Genomic DNA, 17645 nt, shown 5'->3' on the forward strand with positions numbered 1-17645 from the left:
GAAAGCAGGCATCACACACCTCTCTTCCTTTACTGAAACTGCATTGTTGCAACGCTACCGTGAAAGGGAAATACTCTGTGTCTTTTCTCAACATCTGTGATTCACAGTGGTCGAGATATTTACAAACATACATCTTGATTGTTGTGAAAATATACACATATTGATATACAACGCGTGTGTGATACGTACGGGTGGAATTTTTTGCTAGCAGACAATCAGGAACAGAAAGCACCTCTCTATTTCTCTAAATTCCACTACATTCCATAGCAAAGCAATTAGCAAGTGCACCCGCTTCCCGTTAACCTCTCTAAATACTGGACAAGATCTCGACGTGCATAACGTGAAGGATAATTCAAGAAATGGCACGTATAAGCTCAAAACACTCCTGACAAATTGTAAGTAAGAAATGACTCCAGCTGCTACTTGGCTTTTAGGAAACGCTTCGCATTTCCCCGATCAAGTGCCACTCTGGCTTGAATCGCTGAGAACTTGGAAGAGAAGCTGAGAGCTGGTGTGCTTGCTCCTTCGCTGTCTCAGAGGCAAGCCCTGTTTTTAACATCTCCCATCCGGGCGGCGTTTGCTAAGCCTTGCGCAGCAGAGGCCTTCAAGGAGAGGGGTGTCTTCTGGCTTGCTACAATATTACAGCTGCAAAAAAAAAGCCTGGAAAGTCGGGGTTTCACAGCAATACTTTTCACAGACACATTTTACTCTTTTTCTCCTTGACAGGCGCGCTCGGCAGGAGCTTGCTGCCCGCAGTAAGCGTACCCCGACAATGGAAAAACCGCTAGGAAAAGAGAAGCGACCTTACTTTCTCCTTGCGCCAGCTTTCCGCGACCTCGGCGTCGGTGTGCCGGCTGTCGAGGGGGGCCAGGCTGGGCGCCCAGGCGGCCAGCAGCCCGCCCAGCCGCCGCACGGCCCCCTCCAGCTGCGCGACCTGCGCCTCGAACTCCCGCTCCGACAGGGCCATCTGGCTCAGCACATCCCGCAGGCTGCTCCGGCTCCGGCAGGCGCTCTCTTCCCACTGCTCCCACTCCGACCGCAGGGCCTGCATCTCGGCGGCCAGCAGCTGGCAGCCGCCGGCAGTCGTGCTGCGCTTGGCGGCGGGAGCCAGCGTCTCCACTCGGCCGAGGCGGCCCGCCCCGATCTGTCGCGACTCTACCAGCTCCTGCAAGGCGACATGGCCCCGGTAGCCCGCAGAGCTGCCGCCGGGAAGGGGAGGGGGGGCTGGCCGAGCGGGGGGCGGCGCGGGCACGGCAGGCGGGCTGCGTGCGGGCCGGCAGAGCCCAGCCCGGGGACGGGTGGCAAATACAGCCCAGGCAAGAGAGGGTGCGGGCTTTGCGTGGGTGAAAGGGTGATTCTGCAACCCTCAGAAGCGTAGGGGAGAAAGAACTTCCTTTAGATACTGGAAATAAGCGTGCCGGTTGGGATGCGGAAAGCAACAACTTCGTTGTCATCTTTTACGTAAGAAACTGCTATGTAGCCGCGCATAGCAGTTTTATAAACAAAACTGTGCTGCTCAGAAAAAGCATTTTACAGCCTACCCGTGATCTGTGCTGTGCCATAATTGGTTGCACATGTCTTTTTTTTTTTTTTGTCTTTTTTTTTTTTTTCCCCCAGAATTGAATTCTTTCTACAGCGTCCTATTTCAATCTCACACATGCTACAAGGGAATTTTGGGAGTTTTCAGCTTAAGAAGCTGGAGAATATAAATATCATCCCAAACAGTGAATGCCAGAATAATGATATGTGTTCTCTTGTTAGCCTTACAAGCTAGAAACTACCATCTCCTCCCTTCCCTGTTTTGTACGTGGGGAGTTTGAGCACAAGGAAGACTGAAAACTGGCCAAGAGTGCACAACAAATCTATAACTTGATCTCGGGTGTCCTGAATCTTCATCTAGTGGTCTGTTCGCTGGCCCGCTCTTCTCATGTTTAGGAGCAGAGTAAAATGTTGCTAGCATGAGTATCTGAACCTAAACATCAGGCACGAGCAAAACATGCCATCTACTTTAATGCTGCATTCAGGAATTTGTAACTTGTTTAGGCACTCAAATCCTAGGAATGGATGCCAGGGTGAGGAGGAGAGTATATACACAGGGAGGCAACTCATACATTTCTACCGTGTTTGGGGAGAACGATCCTCGCACTGCTTTACGCATCTCAGTTTCATGCAAATCAGGAAAGGTTGTTTCTGACACTGATTCAGAGAACTCTGCTCATGGAGAAAGCATATTTGGGGATGAGGACAGAGCGGTATTCATTAATCAGCTAAGCCACATTCTTCTGTGATGCCACTGGGCTTCCACTTTTGCAAAATGTTTCCATGTGTGCTGTGGCTAACTCAGGTCTGATTGTACTTTTACTCCATCAGCTTAATATGGGAAGGGACGTGAAAACAAAACATAGCTTAGAAAGCTTGCTCTCAGCTCACTGAAATGTAGTCACCATTTCAAATATACAAAGGGCAAGATCCCGCAACTTTGTGGCTCTGGCCTATTTTAGAGCATAGGGTCTGACTTGCAGATGAAATCGTGAAAGCTAACTTATCTTACATTGATTTTGGCCAGCTTTTTCTGTATGGTTGATGTATCTCCAGATGTATCTGACCAGCGGTGTAGCTCTTCCTTTGCAGAATGGAGCCAGTCTGTGAATTCATGCACAGCATCAAGGTACAGCAAATGATCCTTCACAATATCTTCCACTTTCCTCATTTTCTCCTGTCATTCAGATAAAAAAAAAAAAAAAAAGAGACCATTAAAGTGCTTAAATACCATCCTGGCTTTAAGCATGCAGTGGTATGGCGCGCTGGTCTGACTCTATAGCACCCATTTGAATGCTGAATAGAGCACAGGTAGGTTATAGCAGCAGAACGCAGTGCTACACTGCACAGGTTTTTGTTTAGGTTGGTCTGGACAGGCGTGTTCTGCTGGAGCAAAAGATGAAGAAGCCTTCTGAAAATGTATGCAAAATGCACCTTAACACGTCCTTTAGCACAAAATGTATTGTATAATAGATGTCAAATCTGCAGCTGTGCAACTCTGGCACGCTTTTCCCAGTCCCCCCTGGAGAGGGTCTTTACCAGTCACCCATGAGTCTTCCCAGGGAGCAGCATGCTGCCAGAAACATAGCTCTTATTTGGAAGCACCAGGTCTCTGTGAATGCTAACCAGAGAGATGTCCCATACAAAGACCACAAAGGAGGACTTCTGCTGTTCAAAAGTGCAAAAGGTTCTTATGGTTCTGAGTCCCATTTTAACCATCAGATCAGAAGTGGTGGCCATCCCCAGCCACCTGCCTTGCAGCCCTGGAAGACGCTTTTCCCTGACACAGACGTACAACAGCTTCATTAGCTTTTTAATGTCAGCTTAAAGCAGGGCCAGCTTACCTTACTATGAAAAGGTGTCTAGATTTGTCTTTGGTCTGACTGAGTAGATTTGTTCTTATATTCTTGTGAGCTGACACTCGGGAACGTTTATCAAAACTGACCAAAAGTGAACTGAGCCGATCAAATAGCTTTTTACTCCTGTATGGATACTCTAATCTAGTTCTAAGTGTCCTTAAACCAGTTTCAAACTAAAACACTTATGAATTAAACTCCACTTATTTTTAATTTTGAATAACTCAACATTCAACTAATGCTTTTAAAAATTAAGTTAGATTAATAAGCCCTACTGTTCCCGCTGAAAATAATCATCAGAATTTCTCGGAATGTCAGACCAACTAGACAATGGATAGTTAGTAGCTAAACAAAGATGACCTAAAGTAAATCCTCAATTTTTTTACATCTTAATGCACTTTATGCAAAAAAAGAGTAAGAAAATGTCCACATGTGCCTGACTAAACAAAATGGATAGCTTCCTAGTGAAGCAAAAGAGCCCCAGGAAAGGCAACCACACACCCGTGTTTACTTTGCTCACACCAAAATATAGCACCAGTAGAGGGGGAGAGTGGAGGCAAAGTGCAACTTCTGTTGGTCTCTTCTGGTGGCAATGGCTTCTAACAGTTGCAGTCAGTGCTGTTCTCTCCCAAACAGCAAAGCTGTCTTTGTTGCTTAAGAAATTAAATTTATATATTCATATTGATTTTAGGAGAACACTGCCATGCTCACTTACGATACTCTTTTCACACAAGTTTAAAAGCATTGTATTGAATGAGTCAGTAATCTCTGTATTGCTCCAGATTTAATGCTGCTGAAAGAAGTAGAGTTATACGAGGATGAAACTGCTCTGATTCTCTAGAGACCAGGTTCATAGCCTACCATATCTATTAAAAAAAAAGAGAGATGAAGTTCATTATAAAAATAGAAGAGTGTGTGAATAGATGGTAATTACAGACTAGATACATCTGAGAGGGCTATAATATCTATGGTCTATGTTTAAAGCAATAAAGCAATGACAATAATAGTGTATCTTATCCCATAAATAAAAAAAAACAAATCCAAACCCAAACTGCATGATTCTACAAAATTTCTTTCCTTTATTAAGTTTAGGAAGAAAAATGAAGATTTTTACTGAAGAAGTAAATTAATATGGCCTACATTTAACATTTTCCCTCACAGATAATTTGTTAGATCTTCCACTTATTTTTTTTACTTTGATACTCTTTTTTTATATAGACTAATGATTAATCACCTACAGGCCATCAGCTCTATTCTCCATACATGAAAACTCAAATCACACTTCCATCAGATTGCTGAATTTATATACAGTGTTTACTTCAATCTCACATTAGCCTGTTATTATGTAGCCTCTTCCTGATGCAAACTTTCCCATTAGCTGAGAAGGTGGAGATTGTAACTCAGAGCTAGTGTCACTGTCATGATCTGGTTGGCAGAAGGTCTCAGTGAGCTCATGTACCTTTCCTTAGAAACCAAACAGAATACCTGTATAGCATGTGCAGTGCTTAATGGCTTGAAACACCACAAACTATGGGCATATATCTTTCTGACAATAGGATTTCTCTTTCAGACAACATATTTTCTGCTCAGGGAGGCATTTCATTCTTCCCTTTCTAGGTAAAAAAAAAAAAGTCCTAAGAATAAATGAAAAAGAATTAGATTAAAAAAAGTCTGGAAGAATGTCAGAAATATTGTTGTATATATGAAACTAGGAATAAAATACATGCCCTTCAGCCTTCAAAAATCATAACCCTACCAATTACAGTTCCCAGCCAATTTTTTGCATTCCAGTGAATTTTAGTAAACTACATCCAACTTTTTTATTAGACTCAACCATAACAAAAGGCAAGACTATTCAAACACAGTCAATCCTTTTGTTACTAAAAACTATGAAAATCAAAATTCTAGCCTTATATACAGATACCTAAACTTTTTACTTGAAATGGAGGCTTTTGCCTTTATCTTACCTTGGCTACAGTTGTGATGTCATTAAACTGTGTTTTTAGTTCTTCTTGAGCTGCTTCTCCAAAAGAATCATCCTCTGTTTTTTCATACAGTTCCACAGCTTTTTCAATGAGTTGCTGTAAATCACCAGAGTGATCCTCTATCTCAGAAACAATAGCCTGGAAGTGGTCCAGCTGAGCAAACTTCTCCTTCAGACCAATCTGTGGTTCTAAAGGCTGTTCCACTTTGTCATCCAATTTCTCTAACCACTGCTCCAGCTGTTTTTTCCTTTCCAGATATTCATTCCACTGGCTAATGACAGACTCTAGGCAGCTTACATTAAAAGAAACATACATAGTGCAGATGAGAACTTTTGAAAGGTCTGAAAAAAAAAGAACCTGCTTGTATCTTAATTATTACACTGTCTGTAGCCATGTATGATATGTTTGGAATATGCTCTTTCCCCCATCTTGCTTTAGTTTTCTATGTCAACTTACATGTAAGCTATTCCGGAATTTCTGTGTTCTTTGGGTTACTACATATAACCTGATACAGCTGCTTCCCTGTGTGCTGGTAGAGTTAATTTTCTTCACAGCAGTAGCTAGTATGGGACTATGCTTTGGATTTCTGCTGGAAACAGTGTTGATAACACAGGGATGTTTCAGTTCCTGCTGAGCAGTGCTTACACAGAGTCAAGGCTTTTTCTGCTTCTCACCCCACCCCACCAGCGAGCAGGCTGAGCGTGCACAAGGAGTTGGGAGGGGACACAGCTGGGACAGCTGACCCCAACTGACCAAAGGGACATCCCACACCATGTGACATCATGCTCAGCATAAAAAGCTGGGGGAAGAAGAAGGAAGAGGGGGATGTTTGGAGTGATGGTGTTTTGTCTTCCCAAGTAACTGTTACTTGTGATGGAGCCCTGCTTTCCTGGAGATGGCTGAACACCTGCCTGCCCATGGGAAGTAGTGAATGAATTCCTTGTTTGGCTTCGCTTGCGTGTGCGGCTTTTGCTTTACCTATTAAACTATCTTCATCTCAGCCCATGAGTTTTCTCATTTTTACCCTTCTGATTCTCTCCCCCATCCCACCAGGGGGGAGTGAGCGAGCAGCTGTGTGGTGCTTAGTTGCCGGCTGGGGTTCAACCACAACACCCTATCACAGGTTACATGAGCAATCTGTCTGTCTCAGACTAATGAAAAGCACATTTCTGTGTCTGTCCAGCAAAGTAAACTACAGAGCATTACTGGAGTTCTTTATGATCAGAGTAATAAAATGTACAGCAGCCTATGAAGTTATTGACAATTAAGAGATACTCTGTCGAGTTTTGGAAGAACAAATCAATTATATAGAGTCTCATTTACAATTTATAAGAAATACTCTCTTCTGTTATATATTGCTCCTCCTAGCAGATCACCAGATTTCTCTGGGATTTGTGTTGAGGAGTGTAATTCTCATTCCACTGGACTTAATGATGGACATGAGTATGGTAAGGATTTCATTCAAAATGTAAAGGTCTAGCCTAATGAAAATAATATTTTACAGCAGAAAGTGGGTGAAATTAGAGTGAAATCTTAAAGGTAGCCCATTATAATTTTCTACATATAATTGTATTACAATTTTAGAATAAGTAAGAAAGTGGCACCACTTTCAATTGAAAAACTCCAATTTACCTATATAATGGCTCTCACTGTTGACAGCTGATATTTAGGACCCAGATACCCTAGCACTCAGATTATCTGAAATACAGATGTATGACCTTTCTGATGCAGATCTGTAAGTTTTCAGATGCAGGGAAACTTTGCTTTCATTAGAGAACTAAGGAAGAAGGATAATGCAAGAAGTTCACCGTGGGCCCATTTCTATCTGGTAATGACTGGGATGTTGGAACAGAGAGTTCTTGTAAAACCCACAGATGAAAGCACCCAGGGAGCGGCTGCAGCTAGTTTGGATGACCAGATTTAAATGTCAGATGTTCTTAAAAGAAATTTTTAAAAGATGGAATTTGATGATGAAAATAGTACTTTACTTAGGAAGGAGAAATCAGATATACAAATACAAAATTGGGGAAAACTGCCTAGGCTTAGTACTGTGGAAAAGGATTTGGAGATAGTAGAGGATGAAGAGGTAAACAAAATTCAACAAAATGATACTTCTGCAAAGAAAGGAAAATCTCATTCTGGAGTGGATTAAGAAGAGTATTTTATGAAGGAAATGGAAGGTACTGATTACTCAGAATTAATAAGGTCTCAAATACAGTAAGAGGTCAGCTCACTTTCAGGTAATATCTTTTAAGAAAAATGTACACAAACTAGTGATAGTCTGCAATCTATTGAAAAAGAAACAAGGACGAAAGAGGTCCAGAAATTATTAGTACTGAGAAACATCAGTCTGTCTAGAACAGAGGTGGTGGAGGCCTTCAAATATATTAAATGATCTCACAGAGGCAATAAGAAAAACTTTCCATTTCTACTGAGGTTAAGACAAGAAGAAATCAGCTTAATTTGCAAGAAAGATTATTTGGAGTGGATATTAGGATTTTTTTTTTTTTAGTTAAAAACATGATGAAAGACAGAATTGAGAAACCTTCCTAGAGTTTTGTAAGGAAAGGTTAGATAAATATGTCAGATGTTCTTGGTCCTGCCCAAGTACAGGTCCAGTAACTCAGAAAGCCCTTTCTAAGCTTTTTCTCTGTGTGAATTTGTGAGTTCTATTTATTTTTAAATTACCATCAAGTACCATCTCATATGAAATTTGATTAATCTGATAGAGTCAACTCATCTTTTTTATAGAAGGATGTATTTTTTCAGGCAATTTTGATTCTCTGTTATGATGCAACTTTCCCCTTACATACCAGTAATGAATGAGTGGACTCCTATGTGCTGTAAGGTACCACCCTTTGTAAGTAAAATGGCAGGGTCTGACCTGTGTTTTCCAGGGAGTTTTACCTCTGCCAGTTCACTGAGGTGCTGATGATGTCGTTCCATACATCCTTCAGTGTCTGTAGCTCGGTTTGTATCACCTTTTGTCCTTCCTCATTGCTGCTTCTAAGTGCTTGTTCTCCTTTGCCAATGGCCATGTTCAGCTTAACTTCACCATCACCTTTGAGTAAGAGGATCTCCTGTGGCGCAAAATAGGTCAAAATATCAAATACAACCTGCTGATAGGTGAAAGCTGTTGTTCTTTCAACAGTGGACACCATCTTCTCTGAGCTCATTTATCCTTGACAGCCATGCCCAGTATGAATTCCTAGGCACCTTTTCTTGTTAAGTGCCTGTCCCTTGCTATGTGCAAGTGATCCAGCAGTTTTTCCCAAAGCCATACAGGTATTTCACTGCAATGGTCAGCCTAAAATATGGCTCACATTGCAGTAGATGATGAGTAGGTCAAGCATTGCATAGAAAGACAGCACCACATAGCTAGAAGAAATCTCAAGAAAGCCCATGGCAGGATCTCTTACACTGATGACCTTCCTAATAGATTTTTATCTAACCTGTTCCTGAAGGCCTCCTGTGACAGATAGGTCACAGCCTCTCTGTGTCAATTATTCCAAGGCTTCCCTTCCATTAGAAAGCTTTTTTGGACCTGAATACACATTTTCATAGTTCATTATTGTTTATTAATTGTAATACCTGGCACCTGTCTCCATTAAACTTCATCCTGTTTTTCATACTGCACCTCCCAATTTGTCAAGAACACCTTCAATTCTAATCCTCTCCTTCAAAACCATATAAAGAATAATAAAAAAAAAAATATTCCTTTTTCACTGATGTGGCCCACACCCAATGTTGACCTTGATGAGTAATCTCTAGTTGTATCCTTCTTTACCTGAATTTGTGTCAGTCGTCTCTCTAGTGTGGCTTTGCTACCAACAGTGCTCTCTGACGATGCCAGTTTATCTTGAACATCTTTCACCCATGACCACATACTCTGCAATGCCTCCTCCAAAGTGAGATGCTCTTGGAGTGCAAGCTGACATGTTCGCAGTTTCTCCTTGACAGTTTTGACCATGTTTTGATAATTAGTGAGATGCTGAGAGGCCAGGCGCACTTCTCTCCCTGCACCATGGCCTTCTTCGTTTAAAGCCTGTGCCATTTGGGACAACTTATCAAAAGGTTCCCTGAAACAAAATATTGAGACTGAAAATCAGTTTCAGAAAGCATATGATATTGTTATAGCAACTATCAGAAATTATGAAGGTTGCTGACATAATCACCTACTCCACCAGTGACAGAATTCATAGTTAACAGAAAAATTACCTGGGAGAGACTGAAAGGAAATATAAGCAGTGTGTATTGATTATTGTCTTTATTTGTGTACAGTGCCATTTCTTGCACATTTTGGTGCTCAAAATGATCACACTGAAATCTTTGTGTTGCACATTTGAATTAAAAGCTAACTTAATTTTCTTTTCCGCCGTCAGACTTTCCAGTTCTGTATGAATTGCTACCTTTTTGTAGCTGTCAAAGCTTCTGAGAAGTTTATAGTCTTTGACAGGTAGGAAGGCATGATGGAAAGGTCAGGCCATTTGTCCAGGATTAGACACTGACTCTGGGGTTCAGTACAGGAGTGAGTAAAAGTGATTAAAACTCTGGGTTCATACAGCCTCAGTTAATCTCAACCTGCTGGATCACCCTTACTGATACCCTGTGATTACAGGGAATTTACATCAGACCAAAATGTCTTGCATCAGTCTCAAGGGGATAGGTAGAGACTTGGTGTTTCCTTTTAGCATGCTGTGAGGCTTGGACAACTGACTACTATTTGTGTTCTATCTTCACCAATCTAATAATAAAAAAAAAAAGAATTTGAAAAACCACAGCGTACTAAAAAAGGCAATTACTTCATTATATATTGGCTAAGTCTGAATTCTAGAAAGATTTCACGACCAATGTGGATGTTACTTGACCTCTTTTATAAAGTCAGCTATATGGGAAAGTGGATTCTGCTGGCCTGGTTGGATCTGAGTGTTGCAGGACAGAAAGAAAATTTTAAAATGGATATAATAATTAGTGTAATTTTTACTGTTGCTTTTACAAGCAATATTGTTAAGATTTCTTTTTTTAAGATGATATTTTTCAGTTTCCATTTGTTAATGAAGTAAGATAAGCTTTTCTTAATGCGAAAGGTATCAACATGAAATTATGTAGTTGGCTTCAAATTCCAATTTCCTTAAAACTGGAAGTATCTGGATTCAGCCTCTTTTCACAAGGTATGTTGCAACAGCTTTCTCTATCTTTCACAAACACACTTTACCCCAAAAGTTTAGTTTAACTGATGCTTTAGCAGAGGAAAAAGTGAGAGTATTTTAGGAAATGTATTTCATACTACCTTGAATTCAGCAACTCTTCCAGGAACTTTTCCACTTTCTGCACCTCCTTTTTCTTCTCAGGAATAAGCTGTTTGTTCTCTCCTAGTGCTTCTGTGCTTATTCTTTCTTCCATGTCATGTATCCACAGGCCAAGTTTCTTGTGCTGATCTTCAAAGCTACAGAACACATGAATACTCCCTTAAAAATATTTCTCAGGTGGAGTAAAGTTAGTAAGAAGTTAACTCAGTTCTTTCAATATCCACAAGACCAGGAAAATAAAGCTAGGTATCAATTTCATGCTTCGAGAATAAAAGTTGTACACAAAACATAATTCCACAGTGACTACTAATCTAAAAATATTCAGCAACTCTCTAAAAATGTCCCGCAAAATCATGGGAACTACAGTGAAAAAAGAAGCCTCAAAAATTTAAAGTGACAGTGCTTTTATTTATTACTAGATTCAATAAAGGCAGACAAAAAGAAAGCTTTTTCCAAATCCTTATAAAGATTTAGTCTAAGATTTAAAAATGGGTAAAAATGGGCTTTTACTCAGTATTGACACTTACAACACCTGAAGTGTTGTGCTTTCAATTTCTCAAACAGGACATAACTGAAATCTGGAGCACTCAGAACTCAGCAAAGAAACTTCTGGCCCTAAGTTTGAAAACCTGGTCCTTACATGAAGGCACACCATCTCATCTTGCTGTTTTACCCATTACTGCTACACCAACTTTGCTTTCAGTTAGCAACAGTTTTGAATCTAGTTATAACTAAAAATATTTGAAATCCCCAAATTCCAGTCATAAGTAATAATTTAAGAGTGTTTTCTTATTAGCTCCTTAGGAAATATGTCCATCTGGAATGGAACAGGACAGACGCATGCTGTGTGTAAAGCATACTATCTTCAAACCCCAGGGCAGAACTTGAAAATTCATCACACCTTTTGCTTCCAGAAATTTGCATTTCAATTACTGAGATCCCAACTGCTGGTTTGGGATTGCATGAGCTACACAGATCTTCTGCATATATGATCCTGACCTTCTATTCTTTAACCAAATTAATACCCTTGGAGCAAGACCTGTTGCTTTGTTTTTAGCAGATAACTTCATTTTCTCTTAAAAATTTCCAAAGAAAAAACCAAACAGGACTAGAATAACTGGAAATAATTACAAATTGTGCCCTGTATTTCTGCAGCTGGACAATTTCATGCAGTCCATCTGTGACTACTGGCATTACTCACCTTCCCAAGTGTGAGGCACAAGCTTCCAGTGCCTTCTTATCATTCAGACACTGCTTGAGGAATTCCTGGAAGTTCTGGTTAGACTTCGCTATTTGCTCCTGAATATGGCTCACAACTGGTTTGGGTAAGCAAGCATACAAACTTTCTCCTTCTTTGCAGGCAGCCTCTAACTTGTTCTGTCCCTCACTAACAGAATCCAGCACACTCTGTGTAATGAAAGAATACAGTTTAAACATGCAAGATTTAATAACAAAAGATAAACAATATTTCTGTTAGAACTGGTCAGATTTCCCCAACAAGATGAGAGCAATGTCTAGCTACGGAAAAAATTCTAAGCAGATAGTTCAAATAAAATTTTATTAACTGGTGCTACAATTCACAGAGCTCAATTTTCCTGTTTGGTCCCAAGGTAGTCCTGTCTTTCTCTGGATAGTTTAGTCATGTTCTGAAGGTGTTACACATTTCAGGAATTAGGGCTGTTTGCAGTAGGTTTCTGCTATTTGTGTTCTGTCCCATCAAAAAATCTACACAGATAAGCTTTGACATACCAGTGTTAATCTGAAAGATTGAATAAGAAATAGTGTAAGAAAAAGTAGGAAAAGGAAAAGAACAGAAAGAAGGCAAAAAAAAGGAAAAAAGATTAAAAATCAGAAATAAGAATAGTTTAGTTACACATAAACCTTCCAGAAATTAAATTCTGATCTGTCAGAATGGTGAACACGGTTTCCACTGTATTCCCTCTACAGTACATATTGCTGTTGTGAACCATTTTTACATTGCCTTTTTTGGAAACAAAAACAATAAATATAATAGCATCTACAAATTATTTTAGAGATATAATTGGATAGATATAGTTAAATTGCTAATTACTATTTTTTTCATTTGTTCATTATACCTGCAAGTGATGTAGCTTTGCCTCTATGGCTTTGCTGTCTCCAGACCTGTCAGATGATTCTTTTACTGCAGCCTTCACACCAGAAAACCATTCCTGGAATTCTTGCATAGAATCTTATTTAATAAAAAAGTATAGAGAAAAGAATATTTTTTTTAAGAAGCAGCATTATCCACAATACTATACAGCTCTCTTCCACAATTCTTTTATCCTTCAGGAACAGCATGTAAAAGTTAACAGGATGAGTCTCATTGCCTTCAATGACCCTGGGGAGTGGGATTCATTTCACAAAAAGTTAGATGTTTCCACTGTAAACATCCAAAGCTGAACAGTCACCCTAGGCTTCCCTTTATAGTCAATGGAAAAAACCAGGCATTTTCAGTCTATGGTATGTCCCAATTTAATGTTAGATAATAACTAGATTAATATCTTAATATATAAGATTAAAAATCACCTACTTCTCTCCACTGACTATCCAGGGAGCCCATGAAATACTTCAGATGGGGACTTTTACATTATAAACATCTCCATTTGGTTATATACATCACTTTATGGCAAATACACAAAGTGTATGTATGCAATAGATGTATACTAAGAGTGAAGAAAGGTGGAGCTGAGCTTGCCATATTATATGTTTAAAGTTGAATTCTCTTTTTGTAAAATGCTTTGTTTCATAGCAGTTATCAAATGAACATTTGGTAACAGGACTTTTTGAAAGGCTCCATAGAAAAATAAAGTTGTAATTGCAAGTGACATCACTGGAAAATCTGGCAGATTCCAGAATGATTCATGGCTGTGGGCTAATGGCTCATATTAAGAAGCCTGAAGACTCACGGAGGAAATGTTTTTCCAAGGACTCTTGCATGCTGGCCTGTGTTCTGGAACAGAGCTGATTCACAGCTTCATACTTCTTTATTAATGAAGTGACAGTGCCACCAAGAGTTTCCAGCTCTACAGAATGGTATTTGCGACACAGGCTGTTCAGGTTCTCACGGGTCGAGTCAATGCTGCTCTGTTGAAGCTGAAGGTCTTTTTGGGTTTCCTGAAAATTAAGTTACAACACATATATGACATTTGTAAAGAAACAAAAGAGCCCTCTCTTTTCCTCAAGTATTCTTGCTCCTCCCATATGCTCTTTCCTCCTGTGGTCTATTGCAAGTCCTAGACACAATGAAGGAAGAAGTACAGGATCATGTTTTCTGAATTTTCCAAGTGAAATGAAACTAGAAAGCCATCACAGAAATGTGAAAAATGCTGTTTCTAAAGGTTTGCTACTCTATTAAAAATTAAATAAATTTCAAGGCATATTGAATAGCAAAATTATTTTCATCAAAGTCTGAAGGTATATGTGAGATGCAATGTGACACTGGTATTTGGTGGGACTTCTGAATCAAAAAGGGAGTTTTCATCTGACTAGAGAGGAATATTTGTTTGAAAATTAAATCTGTATTGGCTAGTATACCAATACTAATGTGCTCATGATGAAAAAATCTTCATGTGGTTTGTCATGTTATAATGTGCATAATTGTATGCAATCAAGAGAGCTCTAGGATGTAGACAAAAGAACTGCTATATATGAGGACTGAGGAGGACTTCTGAGGTAGAAGTTTGTGATAAAATTGAGTTCAGTGCAGGGTCTTTTACTGTGATGAGTTATAAGTTCATAACATATTGTAAGGGACTCAATGAACTTGTCAACAAGCTGGAGTAATGACTGAAGAGTTCAATGTAACAAAACTGGTTCTTGTCACAACAAAGACCATATGATTAATTGTATTTTTCTAAAAGATTTGTATAAATAGATCAGAACTTCTGTTCATTGGTGAAACTTCTTAAAGAGTATCACTATATTATTTGCTAATATTCTAGCAGCTGTGCAGTAGATATATATATATATGTTTATCAAATGAAAATTGAGTATCATGCTTAGCAAAAACTCTGACAAAAAACCAAAGATCACTGCATAAGAAAAAGCATATTCATCTTCTTCAGCACTGACCTTCACTTTATTTAGAGCTTCAGGATCCAGGTTACGTGCACAGCTTAACAGTGTCTCTTCCACTTTTGTTAACCAGTCTGTCATCTGATCAATAAATTTCTGTAACTGCACCTTCTGAGTATTGAAATCCTTCAGTGTCTCTTTTGCCATCTCTGATATTTCTTTGGCATGTTCCAACTTCTGCCTCAAATCCGATTCTATAAACTAACAGCAAAATGTTATGTATTAAAGCATTTAAATAGAACATCTATTATGTTGAACGTTTATTGAAAAAATGGAAGGTAGGAAAGTGACACACAATAATAATTTTGCTCTCTTTACATCCATAACTAAAGGTACTTACATAAATAAAAAATGTCAACCATTCAGGATTAAGTCTTAGACATACAGTAATCCAAAGAAGGGATACTAACTTATAAAAAGCCATACTGCAAACTGTTGAAGTTATTATCCACTTCTGAAAAATTAGACAGTTGATCCTTTTCCTTTACTAATTTGCCATATATACAGAACATGACCTAAACACAACCAGCTCCGTAAAAAGAAATATCAATTGGTGAGACTTAAGAGCACTGAGGCTTGAAGTATCTCAGTGTAAGGCAAATTAAAATTGAAAACAATACGAAAATAAATTAGAATGTTGCCCATTAACCTGTTCAATCACAGAAATATGTGAAATTATAATAGACGTGCACATATTACTAATACAAGGTAAATCAAATCAGTCATAGGGTAATATTTATAAATGAGCAGTTACTGAAAATTCTATTAAGGAATTGTTTATGTTCTTAGGATATGAGCTGATCATATGGTAGTTTACTTATTTAGCATTTGAATGTTGGCAAATAATTTGGGGATTTATGTTTAGCTTGTGAGGCTTTATTTTCAAATTTGCATTTATACATCAACTACAATGTTTTTATTGTATTGATTTAAATTTTTTACTGTATTTATCACATTTAATAGTTGGAAATAGGTGTGTGTTGGTTTACAGTGATATTCTGCAAAGTAATTTGCTCTAAATTTTGTGTTATAAGTGGACAGATATTTATTATGAAACATATGATTAAACCTGAATTTTCTGAACCTGTCACATAAAGGAAACAATTTGGGAGAACATAAGCACTTCCATATAATTTGCATATCTTTATACTAGAGGGTTCTTGAGCCATATCTGTCTGGTAATTTCGGATGTATACGGTCATGGCAAAATGTGGACAAGGCTTGAGTGTCATACTAAGTTCTGTTAAAATCTGATAAATAGTTTTGAAATAAATACCTATCGATATTTCCCTGCCTGTGGAAATCACAGAAGGCAGCTTATATTTTAAAACTTCTGACATTGAAAGTGAATATTCTCACGTACCAATTTCCATTTCAAATCAAACATCCAAAATAGTCATACTTTCGTTTTGCATCTGCTCTAGAACATAAAAAATAAGGACCTAGCCAATAATAAAAGTTCAACAGCTCACCTTCAGTGGTTGTATTTTACCCCTCTCTTGTAACAGCTAGTTCAGGGCACTAATTCCAGTCCACTAAAGAATACTTTTGTTCGATAAAGCAAATTAACATATTTTACTGCATTATAATTCTTTCAAAGAGGCAAATTGTGTATCACTCACATATGATGTGGCTTAATATTGTGCAGTGTAGAGAATATCATCTATCTCATATCTGATCAGCTACCTTATAAACTATTTACTCTATTTTGATTTAGTTATGATACATATAAATAATGCTGTATCTGTCACCTTGAAAGAAAAAGGCGGTACAGAAATTTCAGGAGGAGTTTCTTCTTAGTCATTTGAGCACAGTCTGTGATTACAAATATCTTACTTTACCTGGAGATCTGCAGGAGGCTCTTGACTATGGGTCAGTTCTTTGAGATCTGAAATTTTGGAACTAAGCTGCTCCAACTTCAGTTCTTTGTCATTGACTTCAGACTGTAAAAGAGATGTGGTCAAAGTTTCATACCAAACTACAAGAAGGTTTTAGACTTTCAGAAGGATGCTCCATCAATTGCAAAAATGAAAGAAAATGTAAACAAAGTTTAGCAACCAGAGGGAAAACACTGCTTTTCTATTGGTTTTATTCTCTAAAAATCTCCCATCTCTTTTTCTTTATTAGACTCAGTTCAGAGATTTATCCCCCGCCCCCATTAAAATAGCCATACGCATTTTTAGCATTTAACAGCTTTAGTTTCTTAAAACTGGCTGAATAAAGATGGGAATGTCATTGTTTATTCAACCAGAAGAATTTAAAGTGGTTGTTAGGTTCCACTTAATGGCATGCAGAGTATAATACATGTGCTGTCTGGTTTTTATTACAAGGAAGTGAGCTCTCAGAAAAAAAATTAGACACACAAAAAATTTTAACCTCAAAAGGGAATTAAAAATGCTACTATATATGCACTGACATATCTGGACCTTGTATTTATTGTGGTCATATAGATCCAAGTTATGAAGAAATATTCTACTTATTAAAAAAATAATAGCAAAGTGAAAGAGAAAATCATAATTTGTATAATTGTAGTTCTGAAGTATTTGGCAAGTGATTAGTGTGTATATCCTGTTACCCAAACTTTCTTTTCTAAAAAATTCAAACAGATGACTCCAATTAAAAGACTAGACAGTGGATTTCAGGATTAAATTGCTGCACTTAATATCAGCCCTGAATGGTAGAAGTTCAGGTGGCCCCAGAAAAATCCTCAGTGGGTATTTTGTGCTATGGAGGATATAATATCAGATGACTGATGATCTTAGAGATCTCTTCTAACCTTAGATTCCTGTTTTTTACTTTCGTTAAAAAATAATCCAGCCACCAAGCCAGGAAACATGAAATTATGACTATACCCTTAATTG

The 17645-nt window shown here is 38.4% G+C and overlaps 1 protein-coding gene across 1 annotated transcript in view; it reads right to left on the minus strand.

Annotated features, from left to right (window-relative positions):
• Positions 1-17645, minus strand: part of SYNE1 (spectrin repeat containing nuclear envelope protein 1) — a 265776-nt gene that overhangs the window by 161143 nt on the left and 86988 nt on the right. The window contains exons 44-54 of the mRNA XM_075708574.1: positions 16626-16727; positions 14782-14985; positions 13617-13824; positions 12786-12898; positions 11891-12096; positions 10671-10826; positions 9168-9459; positions 8288-8460; positions 5363-5672; positions 2552-2716; positions 809-1165 (exon numbers count right to left, since the gene is read on the minus strand). Of these exons, the coding sequence (XP_075564689.1) occupies positions 809-1165; positions 2552-2716; positions 5363-5672; positions 8288-8460; positions 9168-9459; positions 10671-10826; positions 11891-12096; positions 12786-12898; positions 13617-13824; positions 14782-14985; positions 16626-16727 (2286 nt within the window). The remainder of the gene's footprint in view (positions 1-808; positions 1166-2551; positions 2717-5362; positions 5673-8287; positions 8461-9167; positions 9460-10670; positions 10827-11890; positions 12097-12785; positions 12899-13616; positions 13825-14781; positions 14986-16625; positions 16728-17645) is intronic.

Source organism: Pelecanus crispus, chromosome 3 (genome assembly GCF_030463565.1).
Source record: "Pelecanus crispus isolate bPelCri1 chromosome 3, bPelCri1.pri, whole genome shotgun sequence".
NCBI classification, from domain to species: Eukaryota; Metazoa; Chordata; class Aves; order Pelecaniformes; family Pelecanidae; genus Pelecanus; species Pelecanus crispus.